Raw genomic sequence first — 27,740 nt, 5'->3', positions numbered from 1 at the left:
TATCAGCTTAAACTGCCCTGCCACGGATAAAAGAATGATTTAACTTCGAGCATATGTTTTTGTGTGATAAAAATGAAATAATCCTAAACCCTAACCCTTACAATAAACTCCTAAACTTATCCCTCATCTCCAATAAAAACTATCCAAAAAACCCGAACTGCAAATCTGAAAAAGTTATTTTCAGTAGTTGTATAGGTTGCAGATTTTATATCTGAAATGTTTGTTTGTAAAAATGTTTTACATGTTTCGGATGTTCTTTCAAAGTTGAAGAGGATTGACTGCCTATTCCAAAACCTACCAATGTCCCGTCTCTTCTCCCAGCCCCCACCCAGTTAGCCCCTACTTACATTTTACATATTCCCTGTAAATTCGTAGCTCCCTCCCCCCCCCCCCCAAAAAAAAAAGGTTTCATAGGTATCAGCAGCCACGAGGTTCTAGTAATAAAAAGAACTACTAAGTTCTAAGAAGAAATATTTCTCTTCTAACAGAAGGGCACATCAGGTGAATGTCCCAAACGTTTCACCGCATGAGAACCACTGGGACACACCTTCAACTCTCCGAGTGCTAAAAGCTTTACAATACAAGGTCATTGCAACATATGTAAGGTCCAGTATAGTTTAATAAACCAGCGGGCGAGGTCTTCTCTTTTCTCTCCATCTCTCAGCCTCTCTCTTTCTCTCTCCCTCTTACTCTCCCATCCACTTCTCGACTCTCTCTCTCTCTCTCTCTTCTTTCTCTGTGCAGGAGTGAATCTACGCATGGCCTGGTAACCTTACAAAACTATCATGTGGATGGTTGTGTAAGTCGGTTATATTTTTTAAAGCGCCGACAGAAGTGACTTAGTTCTATAGTAGACATAGTGCATACATTTAGATAGATTCTCCAGTGCGGAAATATTTGTGATACTTTAAATATTCGTCTGTGGTTTTATTATCTGCCCCTCGATATTTAAATGTAAGTTGTTGTTTTTATTTTATAATGAATTAATTTTCTTTAACTGGTCCACATTAATTGATTTATAATGTGATGCATCATTTGATCTACATTTACTAATCTATATTTAGTATTATTAATTAATCTACATTGATTAAAGTAAATTACCCGATCTATATTAACTGAACTACTTAGAATAAATCAAATGTAAGGGCGTATTGACAGTCCCAGTGAATAGTAAGCGAGGGTAATGCTCTAAGGGGCTGTGTGGGTTTCACATGACCTTACAAAGTTTTGTTTTGGGTTGAATTTTTTTTTTTTTTTTTGCTTCAAGTGCTGTCAGGTAAACTTCCCGGTGGGTCCAGGTCAACATGAAAATGTCGCTGAGCAAGGAGTAAAAAAATATTCAAATTCCTTGGACCAAATTTTTGAGCTAATAACAGTTTATAAGAAATGTAGTGTACAGTAATTTGAACACAATAGTGTAATTCAATCTCTCTACCTCTTTTTTTCCCATTCAATATGGTTAATGTTAGATAAAACTGTCAGCAAATTATTTAATTATAAGCGTCAATTAATAACTTATTATCAACCTGACAAGTGAATAATTATCTGTGAATTGATGTAGAAGCAAAAAAAAAATATATATTAAAAAAAATTGAAAGCTAATTGTTTTCCCTTTAATAAACCTATACAGATTGCATAATTAAATTTCGTTTTTTTTTTTATTACTCTTGATAAGCTTTTCAAATTTAGATCTAGTTTAGTAGTTATTGCATAACGTATCCACGCATCTGGTCTGCCTGGTCGTGGATGGCTGCCTGGTCGTGCGGTTTGCGCGCTGGACAGTCGTTCGGATTTATCGACGGTCGAGGGTTCAAACCCTGCCCGCTCCCATCCCCCGTCGTCCTGCGGGAGGTTTGGACTAGGAAGTAAACTATCTTCAACTCTGAAGGAATATCCGAAAAATGTAAAACATTTTTACAAACAAACCATCTTATTCATTAATTGACATTCTTTTTTTTTGTTTTGTTTTAAGTCTATTTCATTATGGGATATCAAGTGTAGGTAATATCGTGGGGTACGATTTGCGGTAATGGCGCGCCGAGACACATTGGTTCCAAACAAAATTTTAAAACAAGATAAAAATTATAAATTCTTTTTTTTTAAGACAATACCTCCTTTATACAACTTATAATGCGATGGCTTTGTTAGATTTTTAAAAAATTGGAACATTTTTACCCCTCCTCATTCCCCCCTCCTTTTCTTCCCACTGAGAAAGAATCCTGTTTTAAGCAAATATATTAATCTACGAGACAACAAAATATTCCAATGATAAGCCTTTAGATCTAGACTTAAAAGACGATAAGCACAATTTTCATGAACATTCTATTATTAAACTTTTGAATCAATCATGTTACATTTGGGAATTCTCGAACGCGTAAGTCCTTTCAAGAACGAGATAGTCCTTTAAAAACTAATGTTGGATCTAGATCTAGACCTAGTTTTCTAGCCAAATTTAAATTTATTTCTTTTTTTTTTTACTTTGAAAAACTAATAACGGTCAAACTAGAGTTTTCCAAGTGTAGCAAACGAACCAGTCATTCTTTTCTCAGAAAAATATCTGAATTGTTAAATTTCTAGAGCCGTTTTTGAGATCTGTTTCCAGGTTTCAGGTTTCTTTGTGAAGTTGTAACTTGAATAGAGGTTTTGTAATAAAACAAGCTCATTCACTGCAATATCTCTCAACACTGCAAGGTTTAACTCACTTTTTTCTGTTTAAAATAACATAATTAATTAATTACCACAAATTGATTAGCTAATTGTTTTTCTTTTTATTGATCTATGTTTTGTCATCGATACTGAATAATTGTGCAAAATTTCAACTTGAATGGGAAATTTGGAGAAAATAATGTACAAAATGTGTACGCGACAGAGTGAGTTTATAAAAGTTTTGTACCAAAAAAAAAAACAAAAAACTATAAAAATGTTGTTTTTCTCTTACCTATTAAGTGTTGTCCCACCCTGGACTATTACCTTACAATTACCAATAGGCTACCGCTATATATATATATATATATATATATATATATATAGAGAGAGAGAGAGAGAGAGAGGGGTCTGAGAGGCCGACTCAAAATGGTTTTAAACAAATTCTATGTTTACACCACAATACTTTGAACATATTTTTAAAGGTAAAAGTTGATTCCATTCCGGATAAAACCAGGACTATATATACTTTAGATTAGACTGTCAGAATTCTTAGATATCCGTCCTGCATTATATGTGATTATCACTGTCCTTTTTAAAGCTCTATACATTTCTTTGTAGACTGCTCTGGGAAGCAAGATAAACGTGACATAGTACGCCATAGGTTAAAGGCGTTTCCACCATCATGGTGTCTGTCTGGCTGAGCAAGCTCAAGTTCCCATTGACCATTGCGATACTTCAGGTCTTGTTCATCATCCTGTATGCCGTCTTCATCGACTATGACGCCACTGCCAGTCCTCCCAAGACCTTGGTCAACTCCACGCAGGAGGAGTCAGGGGCGGCGATGGTGCACAAGTACTATGCAAGTAAGTAAACGCCTTTTGTGAAACCAAATTGCTGTCTAACATGCTGTGTGTTAGGTCTGACTATTTGTTGGATATAATTTACGGCTTCTAGCAAAGTAATAATCTTATCTCAAAACTTTCACTTTGAGTTTCAGCGGTTCTCAGACTTGCACATTACCATCTACTTTCTATAGATATAGGAACGCCCTGGTTAATAAGCAAGCCTGACTACCTGGTTATGTGCAATGCATTCCGGAAGTCGTAACCATCATTCTGAGTTCAAACCCTTCCCGTTGAAATCCTTAACCGTTAGACAAAAGTTTTGGGGCCAGAGCTTGATCATCTTTATTTCTAAAGGAACATCCGAAACTTGTCAAGTCAAAGTGAAGCTTTATTTATGACGTGTCCTCTGCATATGCAAATAAAATAAAAGCTTCCACTGATGTATTTTAAAAAACAAATACATTGAGGTATTGAATGAATCGCTCGACCATACCCCAACACAAAGTAAGCAGTGTACAGTGGTTGTCTACCTTTGTTGAGGCAAGATCTCCCTTGTCTTTGGAACGCTGCTGGTGTTGTGTGTTTGTGTGGCTGTTCTAATGACCCTAACGGCTCTAAGGACTTTCATAGAGAATTGACAGTTGCACTATATCGTTGGGAGAAGAATGACTAGCTTGTTGGCCACAGTGGGAAAAGTCTAGTTTGACCGTTAGAATTTTTCAAAAGAATTAAATAAATAATTATACGTCTATATGTCTTCGGGTATTTCCGCATTCATTGAAGAGTTTCAAAAATGAATGTTCAGGAAAATAGCGCCCGTCGTCTGCTAAGTCTAGATCTGCAGGCATATCATTGGAATATTTTAAAGTCTAGTAGATGTATACACTCGCTTAACCAGGATTCTTTTTCTGGGGAGGTGGGTGGTGGGAAAGAGAGGATCGGAGGGCTGGTAAAAAATGCTCCATTGTTTTTCCTAATCTAACATTCATAGGTTATTCAGAGGGAGACAATGGCTGTACAAGTTGTATAAGAGTTGTATGTTTTTTTTAAAGCATTTATAATGTTGTTCTTGTTGTTTATTGTCAACCAAAGAAGTGTACAGAAGCACTATAGTCTATAGAAATCAATGGCATGATCAAATCAACAGTTAAAACACTGACCTAGATAGAAGCGTGCGTGACTAATTTATAAACTTATTTTGTCTTCAGATTTATAATTACTGCCTAGAATCCTTTGGAAATACAACAATGCGTTGAACAAGAAATATATACAAATCCTTTAAAAAAAAAAAATGCTTATTCAAGGGAAAAAACGCCACACTTACAATAATGTAGACGTTATTTCCTTTAATCGCTATCAAACAAAATAATTAATTACCAATAATATTTTTTTTAATTGATTTATGTATTGTTTAATACAATAAGAATTGTTGAAATAGATCTAATTGATCCGAGATTTGGCGTGGAAGAAATAACGTGTTCAATTACCTAGAAGGACATTTCTTCTTCTTCTTCTTCTAGCCAGCTTTATTGCTGCTGAGCTGTGAGCTCTTTTGCAGACTGTGCCAAGGAAAAAAAGTGTGCTGTTTTCTTCAGTTGTTCAGCACTGCCGTACAGGGTGTTGGTTATGTTGGGCTGTAGTGGAAGTAGGGTCTGCCTAAGGTGGATTAGGGAGGGGCATTCAAAGAGGATATGGTTTACGGTTTCAAAGGGGTGGGTGCAATGTCTGCAAAGGGGTAGTTGTGTAGAGTTTATTTTGTTCAGGTGGTAATTTAATAGTGGTGTGTGTCCTGTTCTTAGTTGGAAGATTGTAGATTGTTCTTTGCGGGGGAGGAAGTTAATACTGTCCAGTTTGTTAGGCGTAGTCATTTCTCTGTACATGGCTCTGCCTGTGTTTCCTGGTGCCCATTGGTTGAGCCACTCCTCTTTGTGATTGTTGACTAACATTGACCTTAGGGTGAGGTAGTTAACAGGTCTATCTGGTTGTTCCATAGATGAACCTGCCTTTGATAGCTTATCTGCCTTTTCATTTCCCATGATGCCAATGTGTCCAGGGATCCACTGTAGTGTAATATTGATATTTAATTTTGATATCATCTGATGGATTATCACAATGAGTGTTGTCAACTCTCTTGGGCTGTTTGAGGTGCTGCTGTTAAGTGCTTGCAGAGTAGATTGGGAGTCTGTAAAGACAACAATATCTGATGGTGGTTGCACCCCTTCATATAATTTGTTTTCCACTGTCTGTAGTGTTATGGTAATTGCCTCAATTTGGCTTGGAAGTTTGAGCAGTAATCACCACAGGGTGCGCTTATCTCAAAGTGTTTATTTTTAGGGAAGACCAGGAAGGCACCAAGACCTGCATTGATGGTAGCTTTGAAAACCTAGAAGGACAAAACCCTACATATTTAGCCGAATCTGTGAATGATGAAGGATAATTTCCATTGCTAGTTTTAAAAAAAAATGAATTATAACCCATATTTAATTGGCTAGTTGTTTTTTTTTTTTTGTTTTTTTTTTTATTCATGTATTGTCTATCCAAATGGATAATTTTGCAAAGTTTCAACTTGATCCAAAAATGGATATTGGAGAACAAACCTTTTACCAGATCGATAGACAGACAGAGTGATTTGATATAAGCTTTGTAGAAGTAAGAACTGAACATTATATTGCTACATAAGGACACATATAGGTAGGGGGTGGAAACTGTATATGGTTTTGGAAAGTTTCGGATATTTCGGAAGATTTGACATGGCATTTGATGCAAAGTTGGCGCCACTGTGTTTAAACCAAATGAAATGGAAACAACAATTTGTTAAGATTAGGTTCATGTTGCAGAAAAACAAAGTGAAGAGTTAGATCCAATGCAAATAGAAGATAATTAGCGTGAAATAAACAATGCAATGATGTACTGTCTGGGGATAAAACAACTCATAAACTCCTCAGTTCAAGTAACAGTGAGACTACAATAGATCAATTCGTGTGTTGAACAGCAACATGTGTGATCATTTACAGCTCGTGTAGCTACACACACACACATAATACTCACACAAAACTTTCACTCACACTCAGAACACACACACACACACACACTACTTACTCCACATATGCACACCTCACTCCAAAAAACAAATACAGACTTTTGTTTACACACAACACACAAACACACACTACTCACTTTGACCTAAATAACAAATCCAACAACTCTGTACTATCAACTGACTTAGTCAATAAGATTACCTCCCCTCTCCTCGCACTACTTGCCGTATCTACCCCGCCCCTTTCTTTCTCCATCATATAGATCTTCTTCTTCTTCCTTGTTCTCATCTTTATGTTGGAGCGTTCAGATGACTAGACCAATACATGAGATGAACTGCGCAGTGGTTTCCAAATCAGATAATATTGGCTTACCTTCGAACATTGAAAACCTTCTCTTTGCAACCGTAATAAAAAAAAACATAATTGAAAATCAAGTTGTTTTTTTTATATAAAATCACACGCGTGCATGAAATCAAACACGGCTCTGGGTCATATTAAAATATTGGGGATTTTTTTGGACCATCATTGCTCTTCTCAAGAAAAACTTAGCCTCTTTTTTAAAAAATAGGACAGAATCCTCATCACGTGACAAACACAGTCAGTGACACCGTCATCGTGACCTCATCCCTAAAGTTATGGTGAGTATTTAAAGAGAACAAAGGTAACACTAGAGTTCCGGAATCCAGTTGGAGACAGAAGTAAGAATAAGTTAATTTATAGAGCGCTGTTAACAAATGTAGGCTCAAGGCGCTGTGATCACATTACAAACATAAACACGAGAGCTCAAATGACAAACTAATCTAAAAAAGTTTTAAACAGATAGGGCTTAATGTTCTTCTTGAATGTAGTGAAGCATGTTATCTGGGATAATGGGGAGTGTGTTCCAAACCTTAGTTTTGTGCACTGAAAAAGCCCGCAGACCGTGGTAGATATAACACCAAACTATCACTTACAAATACACAGGCAGAACATTTACCCTCTTTTCTATAACAGACACATTTAAACATTTTGTTCTTTTTAAACGCAACTCATGAAAAGTATTCCCTGAAAATAATGCAATTAGTCGAATTATTAAAAAAAATATTTAAATTATAACAAGGCGCTAACTTTAGACAGACATGTAGAGAACATGATTAAAAATCTTTTCCTTTTTAAAGAAACGTCTGTTAATTATTAGAAGAAAACTTTTTTGTAATTTTGCAAGACAATAAAATGCACTGAACTCGATCCAGGAGTTGGACTTTTTTTTTGGTCAATGAACTCTTTGTGACCATGTCGCTGTTCGGTATGTTTCAAATCAAGTGACAGGTTTTTATATTTAGTTTTGGCATCAGTAAAATGATTAGAGAAGATGTATCTGGTGCTCAGACATTCAAAAATATAGAAAGAGAGAGTATGAGAGAGAGAGAGAAAAGAGAGACAGAAGGAAACAGAGAAAGAAAGAATACAAAAAAAGCGAGAAAGAAGAGCAAGTCACTGACAGAAAAGGAGAGAAACAAAATTGAGAGTAAGAACCAGCTGTTATGCTCCAATCAAAACTAGTCTATCTCTTGCGAGTTCACATATGCTGCTGGGCTTTCCAGACGCTCTTCAAATAACTGAATAACACTTAGCAAAGATTTAAAGCGTTCATTTGCAAGGGAAATGTGTTCGTCGAGTCTTCTCTCTCTCAGCGTCTCTATTGTCATTTCTCCTATCGTCTCTAAACACGTCGTATTACCTGTCTAATTCTACCTACTCTTTTGGTCGTGGGTAAGTGAGTAAAAAGCGAGAAGAGTGGAAGAGGCAGAGAAAGTAGCAAAGTATTAGAAAAGTAGAGAAGTAGAGAAATAGAGAAATAGAGAAGTATAGAAGTATAGAAATAGAGAAATAGAGAAGTAGAGAATTAGAGAAGTAGAGAAATAGAAAAGTATAGAAGTAAAGAAGTAGAGAAATAGAGAAGTAGAGAAGTAGAGAAATAGAGAAGTAGAGAAGTAGAGAAATAGAGAAGTAGAGAAATAGAGAAGTATATAAGTAGAGAAATAGAGAAATAGAGAGGTAGAGAAGTAGAGAAATAGAGAAGTAGAGAAGTAAAGAAATATAGAAGTAGAGAAGTAGAGAAATATAGAAGTAGAGAAGTAGAGAAAAGAGAAGTAGAGAAGTAGAGAAATAGAGAAGTAGAGAACTAGAGAAATATAGAAGTAGAGAAATAGAGAAGTTTAGAAATAGAGAAATAGAGAAGTAGAGAAATAGAGAAGTAGAGAAGTAGAGAAAAGAGAAGTAGAGAAATATAGAAGTAGAGTAGTAGAGAACTAGAGAAATATAGAAGTAGAGAAATAGAGAAGTTTAGAAATAGAGAAATAGAGAAGTAGAGAAATAGAGAAGGAGAGAAAAAGAGAAGTAGAGAGGTGAAGAGAGAAGGTGAGAGATCTAAAATACATAATCTATGTTCTGTTTCTTAACATTGTTCTTAGCTTCCCTATGAGTCTATCACTCAATGCTGTTTGATTTACCTCGTTCTTTGAAAGTTTTATCGTGTAAGCCAGTAAAAGATGGATTATACCTCATGACCCCATCAGTCATGCAGGCTTGGAAATAAGGTCTCGGTGACTTTTAGATCAATGTACCGTAACCAAAAGTTAAAACATTCGCTTCAAATCAGAACATGTGTGAAGCATCCGCCGGTATTTAACGGAACAAATATGAAATAAAGCTACAAATCTGTAGTTCAAGCATAAACTATGCAGACCAGCTAGATCTAGCTTAACATAAAATGAACATTAAACATTTCTAACAAAAAAAAAAAAAACAAGGTTACAAAGACAGTTTGTGTGGAAACACAAACTCAAAATCGGTCCCTGAAGTGATCCACCCAGGCAAGTAAAAAGGCAGGCTTCAATATTTTAAGAAAGAATATCAGAATGAAATTTTATCAAAGGCAAATGACAGAGAAGAATGAAGAAAGAAGGTTGACAGATCTTGTGTGGTACCCCAACGGTCCAGCAGACCAAGGAATAGGTGAAAGTGAAGGTGAAATTAGATGCAAACCTGGCCTAACTGATTTAAGACTAAGACTAAGACTGCTTTATTGATCCTTTTGGAAATCTGTTGTGATTGCAAGGACTCTTTTCTCATATAAAGACAACACAACAGAAACATACACATAAATAGAACAGACACAACATAAAGAACTCATTCAGTGACTACACACAGGCATCTTGGTCCTTTTCATGTTTCCTGATCAACGAGTGGCTTTGATATAGTCTGACCGAGTAAGGTACGAACGAGTTTTTGTACCGCTCCGTTCTTGTTTTGATTGACAGCAGTCGCCCACTTCGCGACGACCTGACGTAGTTCTGATGGAGGTGGTGGCCGTTGTCTTCCAAGATTTTTTCGATTTTCCTTAGACATTTTTGTTCAAACAACGACCGACCACCTTCTTTACTTGTCAAACGTATGTTTATGATCTCAGTATTCACCAGGATTCGAACTCGAGTCCCCTTAGTTAGGTAGCTAAGAGCTTTATCTTTTGACATTACCATCACACTCCAATCTTATTTAAGATCATAGACAGGGCCGGCCCTAACAATTGCGGGGCTTTATGCGAAACGTATCGAGCGGGGCCCAGTCTGGGTAATTATAAGAATAATAAGTGAAAAGATTTGTATTAGAAAATAAATTCGTCTCCGCATTAATTTTTTTATTAAATGAGATCTGACAGTGCCCTTTTTTTTATCGCGTGTAGGATTGGCGTTTTCCATATTGAATAACACTCAAAAATTACAATTTTGTCAATTCAGGAGATTTTAATAATTTCTGGAGATTTCCAGGAGCTCCTGGAAAATCAGAAAGCCACGAGAGCCCTGTTCTAAGTTATAATGATTTAATGTAATAATTTACACCTTGAATTAGCTCCGGTCCTATGAAAGTGCGGGACCCACTGCAGCCGCATAGGTTGCATTAACCTAAGACCGGCCCTGATCATGGATTCGAGCTAGTTGGTGCAAGTATGTTTAAGAAATCAATGCTTCTGTTTCAAAATAAAATGTGTGTTTTAAAACAACTCTTTTCTCTTTGAATATTTCAAGTGTTTCAGGATGTCCACGTCATGATGTTCATTGGCTTCGGCTTCCTGATGATGTTTCTTCGTCGCTATGGTTTCAGCAGCGTCGGGCTGAATATGCTGATAGCGGCGCTGTGCATTCAATGGTCAACTCTGATTGGTGGAATTATCCATCACCATGGCGACACATTCACAGTCAGCATAACAACGTAAATTCTTTATTTACTTTTTGTTTTGAACATTAGATCAAGCATTCAAGGTCAAGTTTGATTCAACCTGCAACTTGTTTAAAATAGTTAGAAAAAATATAAAAGAGCAAGTGGAAAATGGTGGGGGTCTTGTAGATCAATGACTATATTTTAAACTTTTCATGCTTTATTTTTGAAACATTAGAGAAGGAGTTAACATGGCATTACCGTTGTGTTGTCTATCACTGTGACAAGAAGCTCGAATGGTCTTCCGTGTTGACCTGTAGAAAAACTAATTAAGTCTTCCTGCCTCCAGGGACACTAACTTTGTTGATTGAATCTGTATCTTTATGATTATTGCTGTCATAGACCCCTATAGATTTATAAGTTTTCATAAGAAATACTGTGCATAACACTCTTTCAGTTTAGCGATTTTTTAATTTTTTTTTTACAAGAGGCTAAGAGTGATTTATTTAACTGTGTATTTAAGTGCTAATTTGTGTGTGTGTGTGTGTGCGCGTGCGTGTGTGTGTGTGTGTGTCCTTGCGTGCAATAATTGTCTATTTTTTATATATTTTTCACAATTTAATGCTTTTACTTTTAAAAATAAAGAACTTCATTACTTGCTCACAATGACATGGGAACCAGGTTATTCACATAAACAATGAAAATGTTGATAGTTTTTTAAAAATCTGTTAGCAAAGGAGTTCTCCCTACCCAGCTATTCTCACACTTCAGTCATTCCTGCCTCACCAGCCCCACACTCTCTTAGCGCTATTCACACATCTTACTGGTCAGACTACTTTGACATATCATTTTATTTTGAAGTTTTCGCGTTATTGTATGGTTAAGAGTGTAGAGCAAGTTCTTTTTATTTCTTATCTTTGTACAGTGTCCATACAGTCCTGAGCCTTGACTAAAATGAAGATTTAATCCAGAAATGTTCTCTTTACCGACCTCTCTGTTTCCACGAGTGTGTCACACTGAGGCCCTAGTCAAATTAGCCTCGTCTCTTCCTCATTGAACTTATCGTTCACTTGCTTGAATGAATACAATCAATAGTAAAACAACAACAAGAAAACAAGCAATAGGAAAAAGGATACTATTTTTTAAACTTATAAAAGAGAAAGAACCGCTAATTACTGTTATTTATCTGAAAAATTTTCTGCTTTATAAAACAAAATTAACTAATTGGTTTAGTTTTGGATTGATTCGTGTATTGTCATCGACTATGAATAATTGCGCAAAATTTCCACTTGATCCTAGAAAAGGAAATGGGATAAAAAAAAATGTGTAAAAACCGTAGACATATAATGTTAATGGTCGAAACTTTAAAAGGAGATTAAATCCATATATATCTACATCTCATAAAGTAAAATGTATTTCCCATATGCCGATATAAAACAAAATAACATTAACTGATAGATAATTTTTTTATTGATTCGTGTCTTGTCAGGTACAATGAATAATTGTGCAAAGTTTTAACTTGATCAGAGAAAGGGAAATTGGAGAAAAAACATGTTCAAACATTTTACCAGACAGACAGACAGACAGAGTGAGTTGATATAAACTTTTTAAAAAATAAAGAGAGAGAGAGAGCTAAACACAGTTGCATGTCCTTTGAATGTTAAAGTTTCATTCTTTAAGAATGTTGACTTTTGAATTTCACTCTTACAGAATGTTGACCTCTGACTTTGCGTCAGCAAGTATATTGATCACATTTGGCGCGCTTTTGGGTAAGACCAGCCCATTACAGATGGTTTTCGTGACTATGTTTGGGATCGTCCTGTTCGCTGCGAATGAATACATCGGACTTGTTGTGTTGCAGGTGAGTTGGAGTGGTTGATGTACAAAGAAACAAGTTCAATGACTTCACATCTGAGACAGGGCTGGCTGTAGATAATTAGAGGCAATTGTCGAATTGAATTTGGTATACCCAAATAAAATATGGACAAAAAAAATACACAGTGAAAAAATTAAAATTATGCAATTAAAAAAACGTAGTGTACTCCATCAACAACAACAACACCGAGGACAAGTGTTACTCTTTCTTCTCTAAAGTAATAGAAATATGACTGTGTGAGGTCCACACCAATTGGAGGCCCTAGGCAGGTACATAGTCTGCCTATGCCCAAAGGCAAGCCCGGTCTGAGATCTGTGTGGTGGCCCTGAGAGGAGGGATGTTTGTGAAAGGATATTGATAAGTTTGAGAATCGTGTGTGTGAAATCTGTGTGATGTGTGTGACATCTGTGTGATGTGTGTGACATCTATGTGATGTGTGTGACATCTGTGTGATGTGTGTGAAAGGCTGTATGGTAATTATGAACTGCTAGAGATGTTTGATTGTGTCAAAGGTTGTATGGTAATTAGGAACTGTGAGAGATGTTTGATTGTGTTAAAGGTGTGTGTGAGATGTATGTGTTCTGTGTTATCTGTGTGTGAGATGATTAATGCTTGTGATAGGAAGGATGGTTGCCTGGTCATACACTCAAGACCGTAGTCACGATGTTCCCTGGTTCAAACCCTGTCCTCCAGCGTACAGCATACCTTGCCATCCTGTAGAAGGTTTGAGCTTGTATGTAACAGAGCTCCTCATATCGATAAATAAAAGAAGTCATTTTCAGACTTCGAAAGCTTTAAGAATGTGCTTGCTTGCAGTGAGTCACATAAAGAAAGAATGCAGCTGTCTCATGACAATTACAAGGCGAGTGAAGGATATGGTGTAAAATCTTTATTCAAAACTAACAGACAGGGCAGCAGATTTTGAAATGTCTTCTATTGCAGCTAACGATTCCACCGACATATTTGATACTGATCAAACTCCTGGTATTTATTCGCGGCACTAACAGCAACTTTGAAACCATAGAAAAGTTAGTAGATTTTATGAGCAATCATAAGACCCCCACTGGCAAAGATCTGCTGAATAACATTTGAATCATCACTTGCTGTCTCATTTATGTAGCCAGAGGAATTTGTACAAATACTCCTTCTTCCCTAGTGCTACTAAAGCATGGAATGGGTTGCCTGAGCCAGACAGGAAAACCAGTGACTTGGCAGAATTTAAGTCATTGGTTAACAAGTATGACTAGATGACGAATCGTCTTTTTTTGGATTAACGTCTGTATTATATAAGATAAGATAAGATAGATAAGAGATAAACTTCTTATTAATTCTTATAATTATTGTAAGTACTAGATTGACAGGTCTCTAATAGAATTGGTTGTTCATTTCCTTTTTAAAAATCTTTTTGATTCGCGACACGGGTGTCGGAAATTAAAATGGCCCGTAGGTCGAATAAGGCTGGACATCACTGCCCTAAAGGATTCATTACCCTTGTGACAGGTGGGGAAATGTGACGTGTGTTTGGCGCGTTTTATGTCTAGGGGATGATTATTTTAAAAGCTATCACACACCAACCTATCAGCATATGAATCGGGAGCAGACACGCAACGAGACTAAGCAATGAAAGATAGATACAAAAGTTAAAATGAAGAATATTTATTTACATAAATATACATATAAGAATAAAAAGGGGGAGGGTTTGCATCTATCTCTATTGAATACTATGTTTAATCATCACTCTTGCACCTAATAAGAGAGTATGTCACTTTGTCCTCTGACTTAGCTGGTATTCCTGTTGATGTCGCAGCTGGCTGTGTCCTGGCTTGAGGTTCTGCAGCTGGAGGTGGCGCTCTAGCGGATAGAGGGACGCCGGTGATATAGCTCTTGTGGAGTCTCAATCCACAAAATCTAATATCTGTAGTGGGCACAGTAGGGCGGGTGGCCGGCTACCGTGGGCACAAGGTTACTGTGGGCAGAGCTGATCTGCCGTGGGCAGCGTAGTTGACAGGATATGTCCAGTGAGTTGCAGAGGGTTGGCGTAGCTATGACGTCTCACACAGATCTGAATCTATAGGGACGTCGCACCTAGTAGCTTGACAGGTGGGCTGTCGAATAGGCGGGCAATGCCGATAGCGCCAAGAGTTGAGTAGATCTCAGTAGGCAAGTGCAGCGCTGAATAGCACTGAACACATAGGCAGTAGTTGAGTGGCGTCGAGTAGACCCTGAACAGCAAATAGCAAATAAATAGGCAGACACCTGAGGGAGGCACCAGGTATTCCTCTAGGAGTAAGAATAAATGATATCGTCCAGACTCGATAGCTCAGCTCGAAGGAGAAATGAAAGAGAGTCTGATTCCATTTGGGTCTACTTTATATATGCCTGGAAAATGTGGGCGGGAACAGGAAATGCCCTAGGGTAAGATTTATCTTACACGTGGGTGCATTTGACTCGAGGTGGGAGCCGCACCTTGGAATATCACGCGGTGTGTTGACCTTTGTGGTCTCCTAGATCAAAGAGAGAAGTGGGAAGAGGGGGGGGGGGGTGACTTGCATCCCACACAAGGTGGTGTCCACTGCGACCGTCCCTCAGACATCCGGCGGGAAGACAAAAGAGATTGTGTGTCTACCTTTCCCCAATCAAGGGCAGATAAATGAAAGGACGCGCCTTAGCTATCTCCAAGGTGGTCAACTAAGTCTAGCCTGGAGCGGAAAAGGTGTGGCGGGTGAATGATTTAGGGGTAGGATGGACAAATAATTAAAATAAAATAAATAAATAAGGAAAAATAATAATTAATGCTGTGATAAATTTGAGTGACTCTGACAGCGAGTTTTTGACTTGTCACAACCCTGTCGAGAATATTCAAGTGTGTTTCACAGCCTCTCAGACATATTAAACAGTAGTGAGGGTCGAGTTGAATTCTTTTCAAATTATCCGATCGAATAAACTTTCTTTTATGGAGGAAATTATTTTAATTGTTTACAATTATTTTCATTTTTGGTCGTCTCGCGGACTCCTGGGGATCAGCAGACTACAGTTTGAGAAACACTGCATTGCGAAATGTGCATTTTCTAATGTCTAGAAATTAAACTAAATTAGACTGAATAGTACCATATACTAACTCAATTTTACTAACAATTTTTATGTTAGTCATACAACTTTTTGTACTACATAAACAAGCTTCTTAAGTAATATCAAATTTAATTAAAATTTTGGATAATCATTCATTAGTGTTGAACAGCCGAAAATTCCTTTTTTAAAAATTCATTTAGTATGAACACACCTTATGTGCCTTCAATTGAAATAACTGGCTAGTAGAGATACAATGGCCAGAGTGTACAATAGCAAGAATGCTGTGTGATAGATGAAAGAAGAATTAGATTCAGTAAGTTTAGAGAAAGTCTATCCAAAAAAAAAAAAGTTATCTCGCACTAAAAGAAATTCAGGACACAATTTCTAAACACTTTCTGACAGGTGACATGAGACGCCTGCTAATGATATCAAGCCTGGTGCATACTTTCAGAATCGTCAGTTTGTGTCTCCCGCGTCTGCTTCCATCACCCTCTACGTCTGATACAAGACTGAGCATGCGCAGACTAGACATGACAAAAGGGGTCTTTGTAAGGTGTCTTAATTAGTCAAGAATGAGAAAGGTTTTGATCTCTTGTTCAGACATTTCTAACTGTAGTCTGGAAAGTGTTCAGAGTGACGTAACAAGTCCGCCATTTTGACGGTACAACAATAACACTATTATTGTTTAAATTTGAGGTTTTATCACAAACACACGTACACACATTCACACTCACACACACACATACAATAATGAAATACGTTTTAATACTCTGAATACACATTAACTCTTTCCCTTCTGTCTTATCATTTTTTAAACACAAAACAAAAATTGTTTTGAAATTTAAAATCTATAACATTCAAATTTATCCAACCAAATTTTTTTAATAGAAAAATCCAACTATGAATAGACACGTATAATATCAAATATAAAGCTAGCGCAACACTCGTCGGATTCAGTTTTACAAAAGTACAATATAACAAAAATACTTTTTTTTAAAAATACAAATCTTATATTGAGCATAATTATATGAAGTATTTTGAATCAATCATGTCATTAATTTGTAAAAGATATAGACCAGAGGTAGGCAAATTACGGCCTGGGGGCCACATGCGGCCCGCCGAAATGTTTTATGCGGTCCGCCGACACCTATAGAAATCAGTATATACATATAAAAATGTAAACACACTAAAAATAATATCTTTATAAATTATTGAAACTGTCTCAAAATAAAAAGTTTCAAGTAAACGAAGATTATTCTTATTGGCTATACTTTAATACACTGTGTCTAAGACACAATCTCAGGCCAGTATTTCTTCAATGCTATGAAGAGCTGTGTTGAGTTTTGGGTATGCTTGGAACAAGATGGCAAGTGTAAGTATATATATATGCGGCCCCCCATTCGCAAATTTTTTTTCAATGCGGCCCTCGATACAAAAAGGTTACCCACCCCTGATCTAGAAGATTGAAAATATTTTTAACCAGTTGTTTTCGTTTAGAGCAATTTTATGCTTTTAGTATGCTTAATTAGCTATGGTCCTATCACTTGTGTGGACAAGTTGGGAAGCTGTGGGGTATCTGAGAGAAGGTTTCCGTGATGGCTTTTCAATCGCAATTTTAAAATAATTTATTTTTTTAAAGTTGCTCGATATAAATTCGAATTCGAGGGCTCAAGCCTCTTTGATGGAAAGCTGACACGATAAGCCAGCCGAGTGCCAATGAAAATAAAAGGTTTTATAGTTATGTATATTAGTTTCAAATTTTAAGGCAATGACCTAATTCTCTACACTACTTAACAGTACTCAACTAGGACTGTCTCTATGTAAAACAAAATGAAGTAATTACGACTAATTGATATAATAATTGATCAATTTTTCGTTTGATTCATGTTTTGTATCTAGTCTGTGCGTTGAGCCAAGTGTACGGGCAGCGTTTGTTGTAAAACCCAACATTCTGATATTTTGGGCTGCCCAAAGCACCAGAACTCATTGGAGAAAAACACAAATATGGTTATGAAATCGAGAGCATGTTATTGTCATGAAAACGTGTTGGCCAACAGTAATAACATTTCTCGTGACATCCCCACAGGCGGTGGATGTTGGTGGCTCAATGTTCGTCCACGCGTTTGGGGCATACTTTGGCTTGACCATCTCTCGAGTGCTGTACAACGCAGAAGTAGAGCAGTCCAAGAAAGAGAACTCTGTCTATCACTCGGATATGTTTGCAGTCGTTGGTAAGTCTTTTCTTTCTGTGGACGTCTTTTGTTTTTCTGTTCATTTCAAGGTGTCCCTTTAAAACTATTTTAACATCCAAAGGTTACTGTTTCTCTTTGTCTGTGTCTTTTTCAGTTTCTTTCAGTCTGTCTGTCTGTCTCTCTCTCTGTCTTGCTTCCTCTCTCTCTCTCTCTCTCTCTTTCTCTGTTTGTGATTCTCCCTCTCTCTCTCTCTCTTTGTGACTCTCTCTCTCTCTCTCTCTGTGTGCCTGGCTCTTTCTCTCTCTCTTTGAATCGTTCTCTGTGATTATCTCTCACTTTCTCTCTCTCTCTCTCTCTCTCTTTCTTGTTTCTCTCTCTCTCTCTCACTCTGTGATTCTCTCTCTCTCTCTCACTCTCTCTCTCTCACTTTCTTTCTCTCTCTCTCTGCGATTCTCTCTCTCTTTCTCTGTCTTTATGTGACTCTCTCTCTTTTTCTCTCTCTCTCTCTCTTTCTCCCCATGACTCGCTGTCTCTCTTTTAATGCCTTCTTGTCTTTTTCTTTCTGTCTGTAATTTTAATAACAAACTGTTTTGAAATAACGTTAGCATGTTCATTTCCTTAAGCCCCCCCCCGCCCCCATCACTTCGTATCTTTCAATGTCTTTATCAAAAATACATTATTTGTTCCTGTCATTTAAAAATTATAAAGTTTGTTTCGAGAAAGATAGCCAGAGGACACTGAATGTCTTCCTTTGTTCCCAGACATTTCACATCTGAATCCTGTCTTGGCACCTCCACTAAAACACAACTATTATAACTCTCTACGTCACCACAATGAACGTGTGATGCTGAAACCTAGTCTTGCTCGCTAAGAAACAAGAGAGGTCCTTCAGTCCTGGATGAATTTTTCATTCTAACATCGAAACGCCGCGATGGAAGCTGAAGCGTCGCTCCGTTGATTTCTGGCTTATCAGAGAACCCGGATATTTAATGCTTGTTTTTAATTAACCAGAAACACTGACCTCAAACATTCCGTATGAATGGAGGGTGAACAGATAGATCTCTGTCTCACCTTAATCTACCTTCCGCATCATTCTTAGCTTATAGATTGCAGACGTTACTTCAAAAAAAAAAATGTAATTACGTCATAAATTCTGAGGTTTACCTTGACCTATTAATAATACTCCTGCTGGCAAGAGAAAAAAAAGTTTAAATGTGAAACAAAAAGCCAGGATTATCTATACAGGCCACACATCGTATTGCACTGTTCTTTAAAGTATTGTTGTATCTTTCTTGTTCTCTGTTATTATTACTTTGTAATCGTTGGATATAACACTAGTAAGTCTAATGTAATTTCATAAATAGTTTTTTATAATGTCAAGAGACAGAAATAAGCAGGTTCAGTTGTTGAGGATTTCCTTGGTGAGACTTTTAATGAAATGTAACCATAATTTTAAAAGTCATTAATAATATTTATTTTACATAAAAGTTATTGAGTCAGTTCTATATGATTCAGGCACCATCTTCCTGTGGCTGTTCTGGCCGAGCTTCAACAGCGCCCTGGCAGTGGAAGACGCCCAGCACAGGGCAGTTCTCAACACTTATTACGCCTTGGCGGCTTGTTGTTTGGTCACATTCGCCATCTCCAGCCTTGTGGACAAAGACGGCAAATTTGACATGGTTAGTAGACAGTAGCACATGTTGACAAAGGCGTCAAATTTGACATGGTTAGTAGACAGTAGCACATGTTGACAAAGGCGTCAAGTTTGACATGGTTAGTAGACGGTAGCACATGTTGACAAAGACGTCAAATTTGACATGGTTAGTAGACAGTAGCACATGTTGACAAAGGTGTCAAGTTTGACATAGTTAGTAGACTCTGGCACATGTTGACAAAGACATCAAGTTTGACACATATCTAGTTAGTAGACTCTGGCACATGTTGACAAAGACATCAAGTTTGACACATATCTAGTTAGTAGACTCTGGCACATGTTGACAAAGACATCAAGTTTGACACATATCTAGTTAGTAGACTCTGGCACATGTTGACAAAGACATCAAGTTTGACACATATCTAGTTAGTAGACTCTGGCACATGTTGACAAAGACATCAAGTTTGACACATATCTAGTTAGTAGACTCTGGCACATGTTGACAAAGACATCAAGTTTGACACATATCTAGTTAGTAGACTCTGGCACATGTTGACAAAGACATCAAGTTTGACACATATCTAGTTAGTAGACTCTGGCACATGTTGACAAAGACATCAAGTTTGACACATATCTAGTTAGTAGACTCTGGCACATGTTGACAAAGACATCAAGTTTGACACATATCTAGTTAGTAGACTCTGGCACATGTTGACAAAGACATCAAGTTTGACACATATCTAGTTAGTAGACTCTGGCACATGTTGACAAAGAAAGTAAAAAAGTGACCTTGGGAGAACTACGACAAAAATATAGAGGATTTTCAAATATTTTCTTTCCATTTCTATATTTTCTCAAACTTCTGTTTTGCCCATGTGGTGTTCTGTCAATGTCTTGCTCTGTCAATGCTCTGTTCTATTATAATTCAGTATTGTCAATGTACTGTCTGTGTTTTGTAGTGTCAGTGCTCTGTTTTGTAAGTCATCTATATTGTAAATGTTCTGTATTATCAGTGTTTTGTAATGTTAGTCTTCTCTATTGTCAGTCTTCTGTATTGAGCTGTTCTGTATTTTTCAGTGTTCTGTTTTGTCAGTCTTCTGTATTGTCAGACGTCTATATTGTCAGTCATCCATATTGTCAGTGTTCTGTTTTGTCAGTGTTCACTACTGTGTTCTATTTTTGTCGTTGTCTAGTTTCTCAGTCTCTGATTGGCTTTGGAACCACTAAACGACCAAACTTGTATTACAAACTCTCCTACATCTTTTCTAATAGGTTCACATTCAGAATGCGACACTAGCAGGTGGGGTGGCGGTGGGCACCAGCGCTGATATGATGATACGCCCTTACGGTGCTCTTATTATCGGCTCGGTGGCTGCTGTGTTGTCGACCTTGGGCTACAAGTATGTCACGGTAAGTTTCACGCTTCAATCAATTATACAGACTTCTGAAAGGAATAGTACAATGTTTGTTGACTTCACTATTCAAACACCTAATTTTACAACAACGAACATATTTATACACTAATTGTGGACCTTGGTCAATCTTGCCGGCTTTATTCTAAGCATTACTTCCCTTGTTATTTCTACACATATACTGGTAGCTGATATTAAAAGCCATGATCAAAGATGGAGGCATATCTATAAATAGCAAGCTTTTGTACAGGATAAGGAAGTATTGAAAAGCGAAGTTTATAATCAATATGACAATTTTAGTACATTTTTGTTACAATTGTGAACTTTGTGTCTTGTAATTGAAACACCAATTAAATGTATTTAGTTTGCGACAGTGATCTTTTCAAATGGCTTTCATTTCACTGGTTTCGGTCGTCTGCTTCTCTCACAATCTCTCACTATCATTCTCTTTTCTTTTTCTTACGTTTCTCTTTGGGTTCCATTGTATGGACACCACATTTCTTTTAATCCTTTTGTCTTCTTTATCTCGCTGAATATAAAAGGGATTGGAAAATAAAAATGAAAGTGCAAAGAGCAGATTACTGTGGTTAATTTTTTTTAGTGCGAAATTTATCTTATATATAAAAAGACTGTTCCCAGAATAGAACCAAAGAAACAAAAACTTTAAAAGAAAGACAATGTCTTCGTTATACAACGGGTGTTGTGTATATTTTGCACTTAATAACTAATGAATGTTCGATTTTTAGAATGGATTTACTTGCTTCGCCCTTTCCCCCCCCCCCCCCCCCCCCCGTGTGAAAGAATCGTTGTTAAGCGAATGTATATATCTACTAGACTTTATAATATTCTAGTAATAGGTCTATAGATCTAGACTTTGAATAAATTCAATGGGCTATTTCTGAATGTCTATTAATCTAAATTAAAATACCAGAGGGTGTAACCTTCTCAAGGTAAATATTTTCTAGTCCTTTTACTTACTTAGACCCTCCAGCTCGTTCGGTGCATTGGGCGGCAAGTTGTCCTTTTGCCAAATGTAAATTGTTTTATTATACTTTCAAAAATTCTAACGGTCAAACTAGAGTTTTCCCAGTGTGGTCAACGAGCTAGTATTTTTTCCACAAATACATCAACTGTCAAATGTCTAGGTAAATCGTTAGAGCCGTTTTCGAAGATCGTGTTCACCCTGGTTCCAGGTTTTTTGCCAATGAATGTGCAACCTGAATATAGGAATTGTAAAAAAAATTAGATTAATTTATAAATAGGAAGGATAATGACTAAAATAGAGTCCGAATACTTAAGCAAAGAAGGGAAATAATTATAACAATGTCGCAGATAATCAGTAAAACAATTATCCTGTTCATTGAATAACATTTTGAACTCAAAGGTTTAACAGTGATGTTTTTTGAAACTATAAATTTCAAAGTGATTAGAGTTATCTTTCTTCTTCCAACTCTGCAGCCGTTTCTGAAGTCCAAGCTGAAAATCCATGACACATGCGGTGTTAACAATCTTCACGGCATGCCAGCAATCATGGCTGGTTTGGCTGGAGCTATAACTGTAGCCATGGCAGACACAGACACTTATGGTTATACGTAAGTAAATCTTTAAAAGATTGTGAATGGTCAGTGGTATGTAATGGTTAGCGTCTCCGGATCTCGGCTTAGATTTTCACCAAGTTCAAGTTGTAAGAAGCAGTTGTGTATTTGGCTATTTAGTTTTTCTAAAAAATATAATATTATTATAATTATATTAAAATATAAAAAAAATATTTTCAAAAACATCATCTCCTACTTTTTGTTGTTTAATAAAATCAGTTTGGATCGGTTCGTCATTGATGAAATAAACAAGCAAAAGAAAAAAAAATTACAAAAAAAGTTTTTTCAGTGTTACTTTCATTCAGTCAATCTAATTTTTAATGGTACTAAACTCAACCTGAATCACATATACACGCTGTTGTAGGTACTATCAGAAATGGTTGACTGACTGATTCTCTCTTAGGTCTTAAACGGGACCACTAAGAGGTAATTATTACTTAAATGGCGCATACAATCTTGACCTTTATCTGTAACAACTAACAAGAATGGCCAGTATTGTAAGGTTGTTCATCTTTCGCAGATTGTATCGACAGTTTCCTGCAATGGCGCCGGAAGAATCAACACAAGAGCTAGCAGAACTGAACAAAGTTCATCAAATCGAGGCCGGGCAAGGGAGATCAGCAAAGGAGCAGGCTGTCTTCCAGCTTATCGCCCTGGTGGTCACCCTTGGTTTCGCTTTAGTTGGCGGTCTGTTTGTCGGTGAGTGTGGACAAGAAATAGACAAATGTTTTTACATGTTGTAACAAAATACTTTCAATTATGTTTCTGTGTCTGTTTTTTGGGTTTTGTTGCCTTCGGGGAAAAGTTCTTGTTAGTGTTTTGAATTGAATTAACCCTTTCTCTTTTCTTATTACTCTTATAGCAGTTTAATTAACAACAATTTTAAAACTGACCATTACAAAGCAGAGAATATTTAAGAAGTATCCTTTAAGTTACTTAGTACTGGAGTTGTACATCTATGGCGGGTAACTATAAATAGCTAGCTATGCTGGTGTTTCTAGGGTAGAGAATATCGAAAATGTTCAACAGCCATGTAGTTTAAAAAGTTGTTTTTTTTTTTTTGCACTTTTTAACACTGTAAATTAAATGTGTAAGCTTTCTCTTTAAAAATACAATAAAATATATTTTTAGTTCGTAATAGCAATATTTTAATATAGCGTCCTTGACATTTAAAATCTCTCATAATCTTCCTTTTTTTTACCTTCTAACTTTTTTCTTTTGGTAGGCTACTTACATCTTTCCCACATTTCTTCATATCACTTTATCTTCTTGTACTATGATTTGCTTTATTTTATTGCATGTTAATGTAAACAGGAGCTAAAACTAAACAAAGAAGATATGGATGCCTGTGTAGTTCATCGTAAAAGTCGACAATAAGCATTGTTTCAACATTTTAAAAAAATAAATTTTAAAAAATATCCTGTTACTTTTTAGAAACTAAAATGTAAACTAAACAAACTAAAATAGTTATTTTTTTCTAAAATATCTTGTTCAGGTCTCCTTTTGAAATACTGCCAATTCCTGGGCCAGCCATCAGGAGATAAATTCTTTGATGACAGTCTGTCATGGCATGTCCCGCCTGAGAGTAACAGCGAAGCATCGCTAGACGGACACGGCGCCAACAGCTCGGCCAGCAAGGCAGACACCAGCAGATCCGTCTTGTTCTCTGGACACGTGGACAAGGGAGACATGACACTGGAAGAGAGCGCCTTCCTGAGCGATGACAAAGTGTAGACTTAAACACACACACACACACGATATTCATCACTTCCAGGTTTCTTCTTGTTTGTCGGCAATTCTACAACAACAGTTGTGTTGTACTAATATGCATGTTGATGTGTTGTATATAGTTGACATACGTATTAGGATTCTCAGGAGTTGACTGAGTGCGTTATACTGTTGGTAGTAGACTTATGTCGCAGTATTCTATATTCTCTGACATGACAAATAACTATAAATAGCTGTTTATGATTATCCGGTTTTCAAAATATTGGGAAGTGTTAATAAGTATTTGTCTTTAATGATAGATGTGATCATTTTTTGTGCATTTTGGGCTAAAAACTAAATCTAAATATTTGAAGCGATGAGACGACGGCCATGATTAATATTATGGAAACCGTCAAAAACAACAAAAAATAGATCTTGATCACAGACCTATATATATATACTCTGTGTCTATGCTTCGGAGAACTCCAATCTTGTAGTTTGTTTTTAATTTTCAAAACTAAAGATCATGCGACTTTCCAGATTTAATAAAAGCACTTGTAACAGAAATACCATGTTTTCAAGTTACAGGAAATTAATTTGATCTCCCAGTCTAGATCTATATATTTTATTTCTATAGTCTGAACTCTTCCATTTGTAGCACAAAATACTATCAATATAGAATAAGTATTAGAGGTTCGCTTGATGACAGTCTCGCAGTTAAAAAACGTATTTAAAAACCAATGAACAACTAACTAGTGGTAATTGGGCAGACTTGATATGAGGATAAACTGGGGGTTTTATTTGGAGATAATTAGATGATATTTTAAACATTTCCTTTTATTGTATCCATTTCTTTGAAACCTCTCCAAAGTCATCCTCTTTTCATTTTCTTACACTATATCGCCCCCACATTTGTCTAGATCGCTTTCATTTCTTTTTCAGTATTACTGTATCTTATTTCCTGAAGGATTTTGTGTTGATCTTAAGTATTGAAATGTAAATGAAGGAGCGTACTACCGAGTGTCCACTGTATTTAGCAATGTGAAATATTGATGAACATTATGCTTTGGTAATGAAGCTTTAATAGAGCTGTTCATGTGTTTCAATAAGGGCGATGGTTATTCGTAAACTGCGAGATACAACTTATAGTAAACTGTTGAAAACTATGGTAGTTGGTTGGGCTATGAATTTAAAGTAGCCTACACATTCAATGCAGCGATTCACATGCAGCAGTTTCTTTTGTAAATGTTATATCATCTTTAGAAAGAAACAAATGTTCATCACCTCATCTGTTGCTCTTTCATTATTATTTTTTTATTATTTTTTTTTTGCATTTAGTAGGCAAATAAAAAGTTGAAGTTCTAATGCAAAAAAAAAAAGACTAATCAACATGCAAGACTTGACTAACACATGATATGCGTAAGACGTAGCTTTCTCCAGTTTATGAAGGAACGTCTGTAATGACAAGAACTAAGACTAAGACTAGAATTTAGTACTAAGACTGCTATATAGATCCTACTGGAATTAGTACTAAGACTGCTATATAGATCCTACTGGAATTAGTACTAAGACTGCTATATAGATCGTACTGGAATTAGTACTAAGACTGCTATATAGATCGTACTGGAATTAGTACTAAGACTGCTATATAGATCCTACTGGAATTAGTACTAAGACTGCTATATAGATCCTACTGGAATTAGTACTAAGACTGCTATATAGATCCTACTGGAATTAGTACTAAGACTGCTATATAGATCCTACTGGAATTAGTACTAAGACTGCTATATAGATCCTACTGGAATTAGTACTAAGACTGCTATATAGATCCTACTGGAATTAGTACTAAGACTGCTATATAGATCCTACTGGAATTAGTACTAAGACTGCTATATAGATCCTACTGGAATTAGTACTAAGACTGCTATATAGATCCTACTGGAATTAGTACTTAGACTGCTATATAGATCCTACTGGAATTAGTACTAAGACTGCTATATAGATCCTACTGGAATTAGTACTAAGACTGCTATATAGATCCTACTGGAAATCTATTGGTAATCTGTGATTACAAGTACTTTTTGTTCAGTTTAAAATTAAAGAAGATACAACAAAGAGGTATTCTAATGAATCGCATAATGAATCACGATATCAATCTGACATGTTTGGTTTAACTGCATGTTATTTTCAGCTGGAGATAAGATGTCAAAGCAAAAAAAAAGTAAACGCCGTGAAAGTTTGATTAGGACACAGTTAGGGACTTTACATTTCCGACATGCTTGTTCCAAACTGTATAACCTCAGAAAAAAAACACTATAGAACTGAGTCTCTGTGGTTTTATTATCCACCAACAAAGTCTACCTTAAACGCTATAAAAATCTACTTCGTTTTTTGTTAAATACCAACAAAGTCTTGTCATGTTGCTAGGAACATTGGCTGAGTCAATTTGCCATTGAACTATCGAAGTATAGAGTCAAGCTACGAAACCAAGCAACATTTGACTAATAGTATAATTACCATGTATGGGTTGAATTGTTTAATTTGAAGAATGAACAAAATAATCTCTAGTCATAATCTATAACCTACATTATATACATATAACACTATAACTACATTACAATTGTTCTCTATAAAGAATGTACACTATTGCTAAAGATGAATTGAAGATTTTAATCAATCATTTGGTCTAGAAAAGAAAAACAATGGATACATTTGTAAAAAATCAATTCCTTATTTATGTTCAATCAAAATCGGGTCTAATCGTATCGGATGGGATCGTCGTTGGAAAAAAATTGATTAGTCTGCTGAAAATCAAGACATTCGCGTTTTTTTTTGGTGCGTTGCTCTATAGACTTTTGCATGTATTGTGGCCTTCGGTTTTAAGTGGTCAGAAAATACCCCATTACCGGATAGATCTGTCCCAAAACTCTGCCAGTTTTTTGAGAATTTCCATACTTCCAACTTCGACCAACAAGTTTCTTCTTTCCAATCCCAATAAAACAGACTGTACTTGAATGGGAAGAATAGCCTACAACATTTCAAAATTTGATGGCTGAAAATGTAAAATAAGGTCATCAAGAAAATGTCAATGATATGTTCATTTTTTTTTATACATAAGACCCCAATGATCTTCTCTCTCTTACTCCACATATTACGCAAAGTCAGTTTGGTGAATCACAGCCATGTTGTTACATGATTGTCTCTTATGTAGTGTGTAAAATAATGTACATATTTCTATAAAGAACACATATACTGTTCATAGGCCAATATATAGTATTAGTATTGAAAGTATTAGTAAACTATTACTAATCAAAGTATTTTATAATTGTATTTAACTTGTAATCATTGTCTTGTGTAGTATTCATCACCACTATATAGGAACGAGAGTTCAACTCTATCGAAAGGCTCCTCAAGATTTATTGATTGATATGATTGATTAGATAATAGTTTCCCCAATTTCTGTCAATAGTGTTGAGGGTTTAGCAACTCTAATTACACTTACAGCTTTG

The 27,740-nt window shown here is 36.2% G+C and overlaps 1 protein-coding gene across 2 annotated transcripts; it reads left to right on the top strand.

Annotated features, from left to right (window-relative positions):
- The first annotated feature begins 594 nt into the window (after positions 1-594).
- On the top strand, positions 595-27,335 carry LOC106061177 (ammonium transporter Rh type A-like). 2 transcript variants are annotated; one of them, XM_013219257.2, is made up of 10 exons: positions 595-799; positions 3,265-3,509; positions 10,597-10,780; positions 12,437-12,587; positions 17,758-17,902; positions 19,379-19,542; positions 20,790-20,927; positions 22,388-22,521; positions 23,045-23,223; positions 24,020-27,335. In XM_013219257.2, exons 2-10 carry the CDS (start codon positions 3,329-3,331, stop codon positions 24,256-24,258), a joined length of 1,515 nt encoding a protein of 504 aa, XP_013074711.2. In that variant the 5' UTR covers positions 595-799; positions 3,265-3,328; the 3' UTR covers positions 24,259-27,335. The 2 variants fall into 2 exon arrangements, with proteins under 2 accessions (XP_013074711.2, XP_013074709.2); XM_013219255.2 differs by having other exon boundaries at positions 595-954.
- The last annotated feature ends 405 nt before the right edge of the window (positions 27,336-27,740 follow it).

The sequence above is a fragment of the Biomphalaria glabrata genome, chromosome 14, assembly GCF_947242115.1.
Source record: "Biomphalaria glabrata chromosome 14, xgBioGlab47.1, whole genome shotgun sequence".
Classification (NCBI taxonomy): Eukaryota; Metazoa; Mollusca; class Gastropoda; family Planorbidae; genus Biomphalaria; species Biomphalaria glabrata.
This window is presented reverse-complemented; position numbering and strand designations above follow the sequence as displayed.

What these genes read in the sequence shown, in the direction of transcription:
- LOC106061177 (XM_013219257.2), top strand. Translation starts at nt 3,329, where the DNA reads ATGGTGTCTGTCTGGCTGAGCAAGCTCAAGTTCCCATTGACCATTGCG. An exon ending in TCGGACTTGTTGTGTTGCAG is followed by an intron (nt 12,588 to 17,757) that starts GTGAGTTGGAGT and finishes ACATCCCCACAG; the next exon opens with GCGGTGGATGTTGGTGGCTC. An exon ending in AGTTGGCGGTCTGTTTGTCG is followed by an intron (nt 23,224 to 24,019) that starts GTGAGTGTGGAC and finishes TATCTTGTTCAG; the next exon opens with GTCTCCTTTTGAAATACTGC.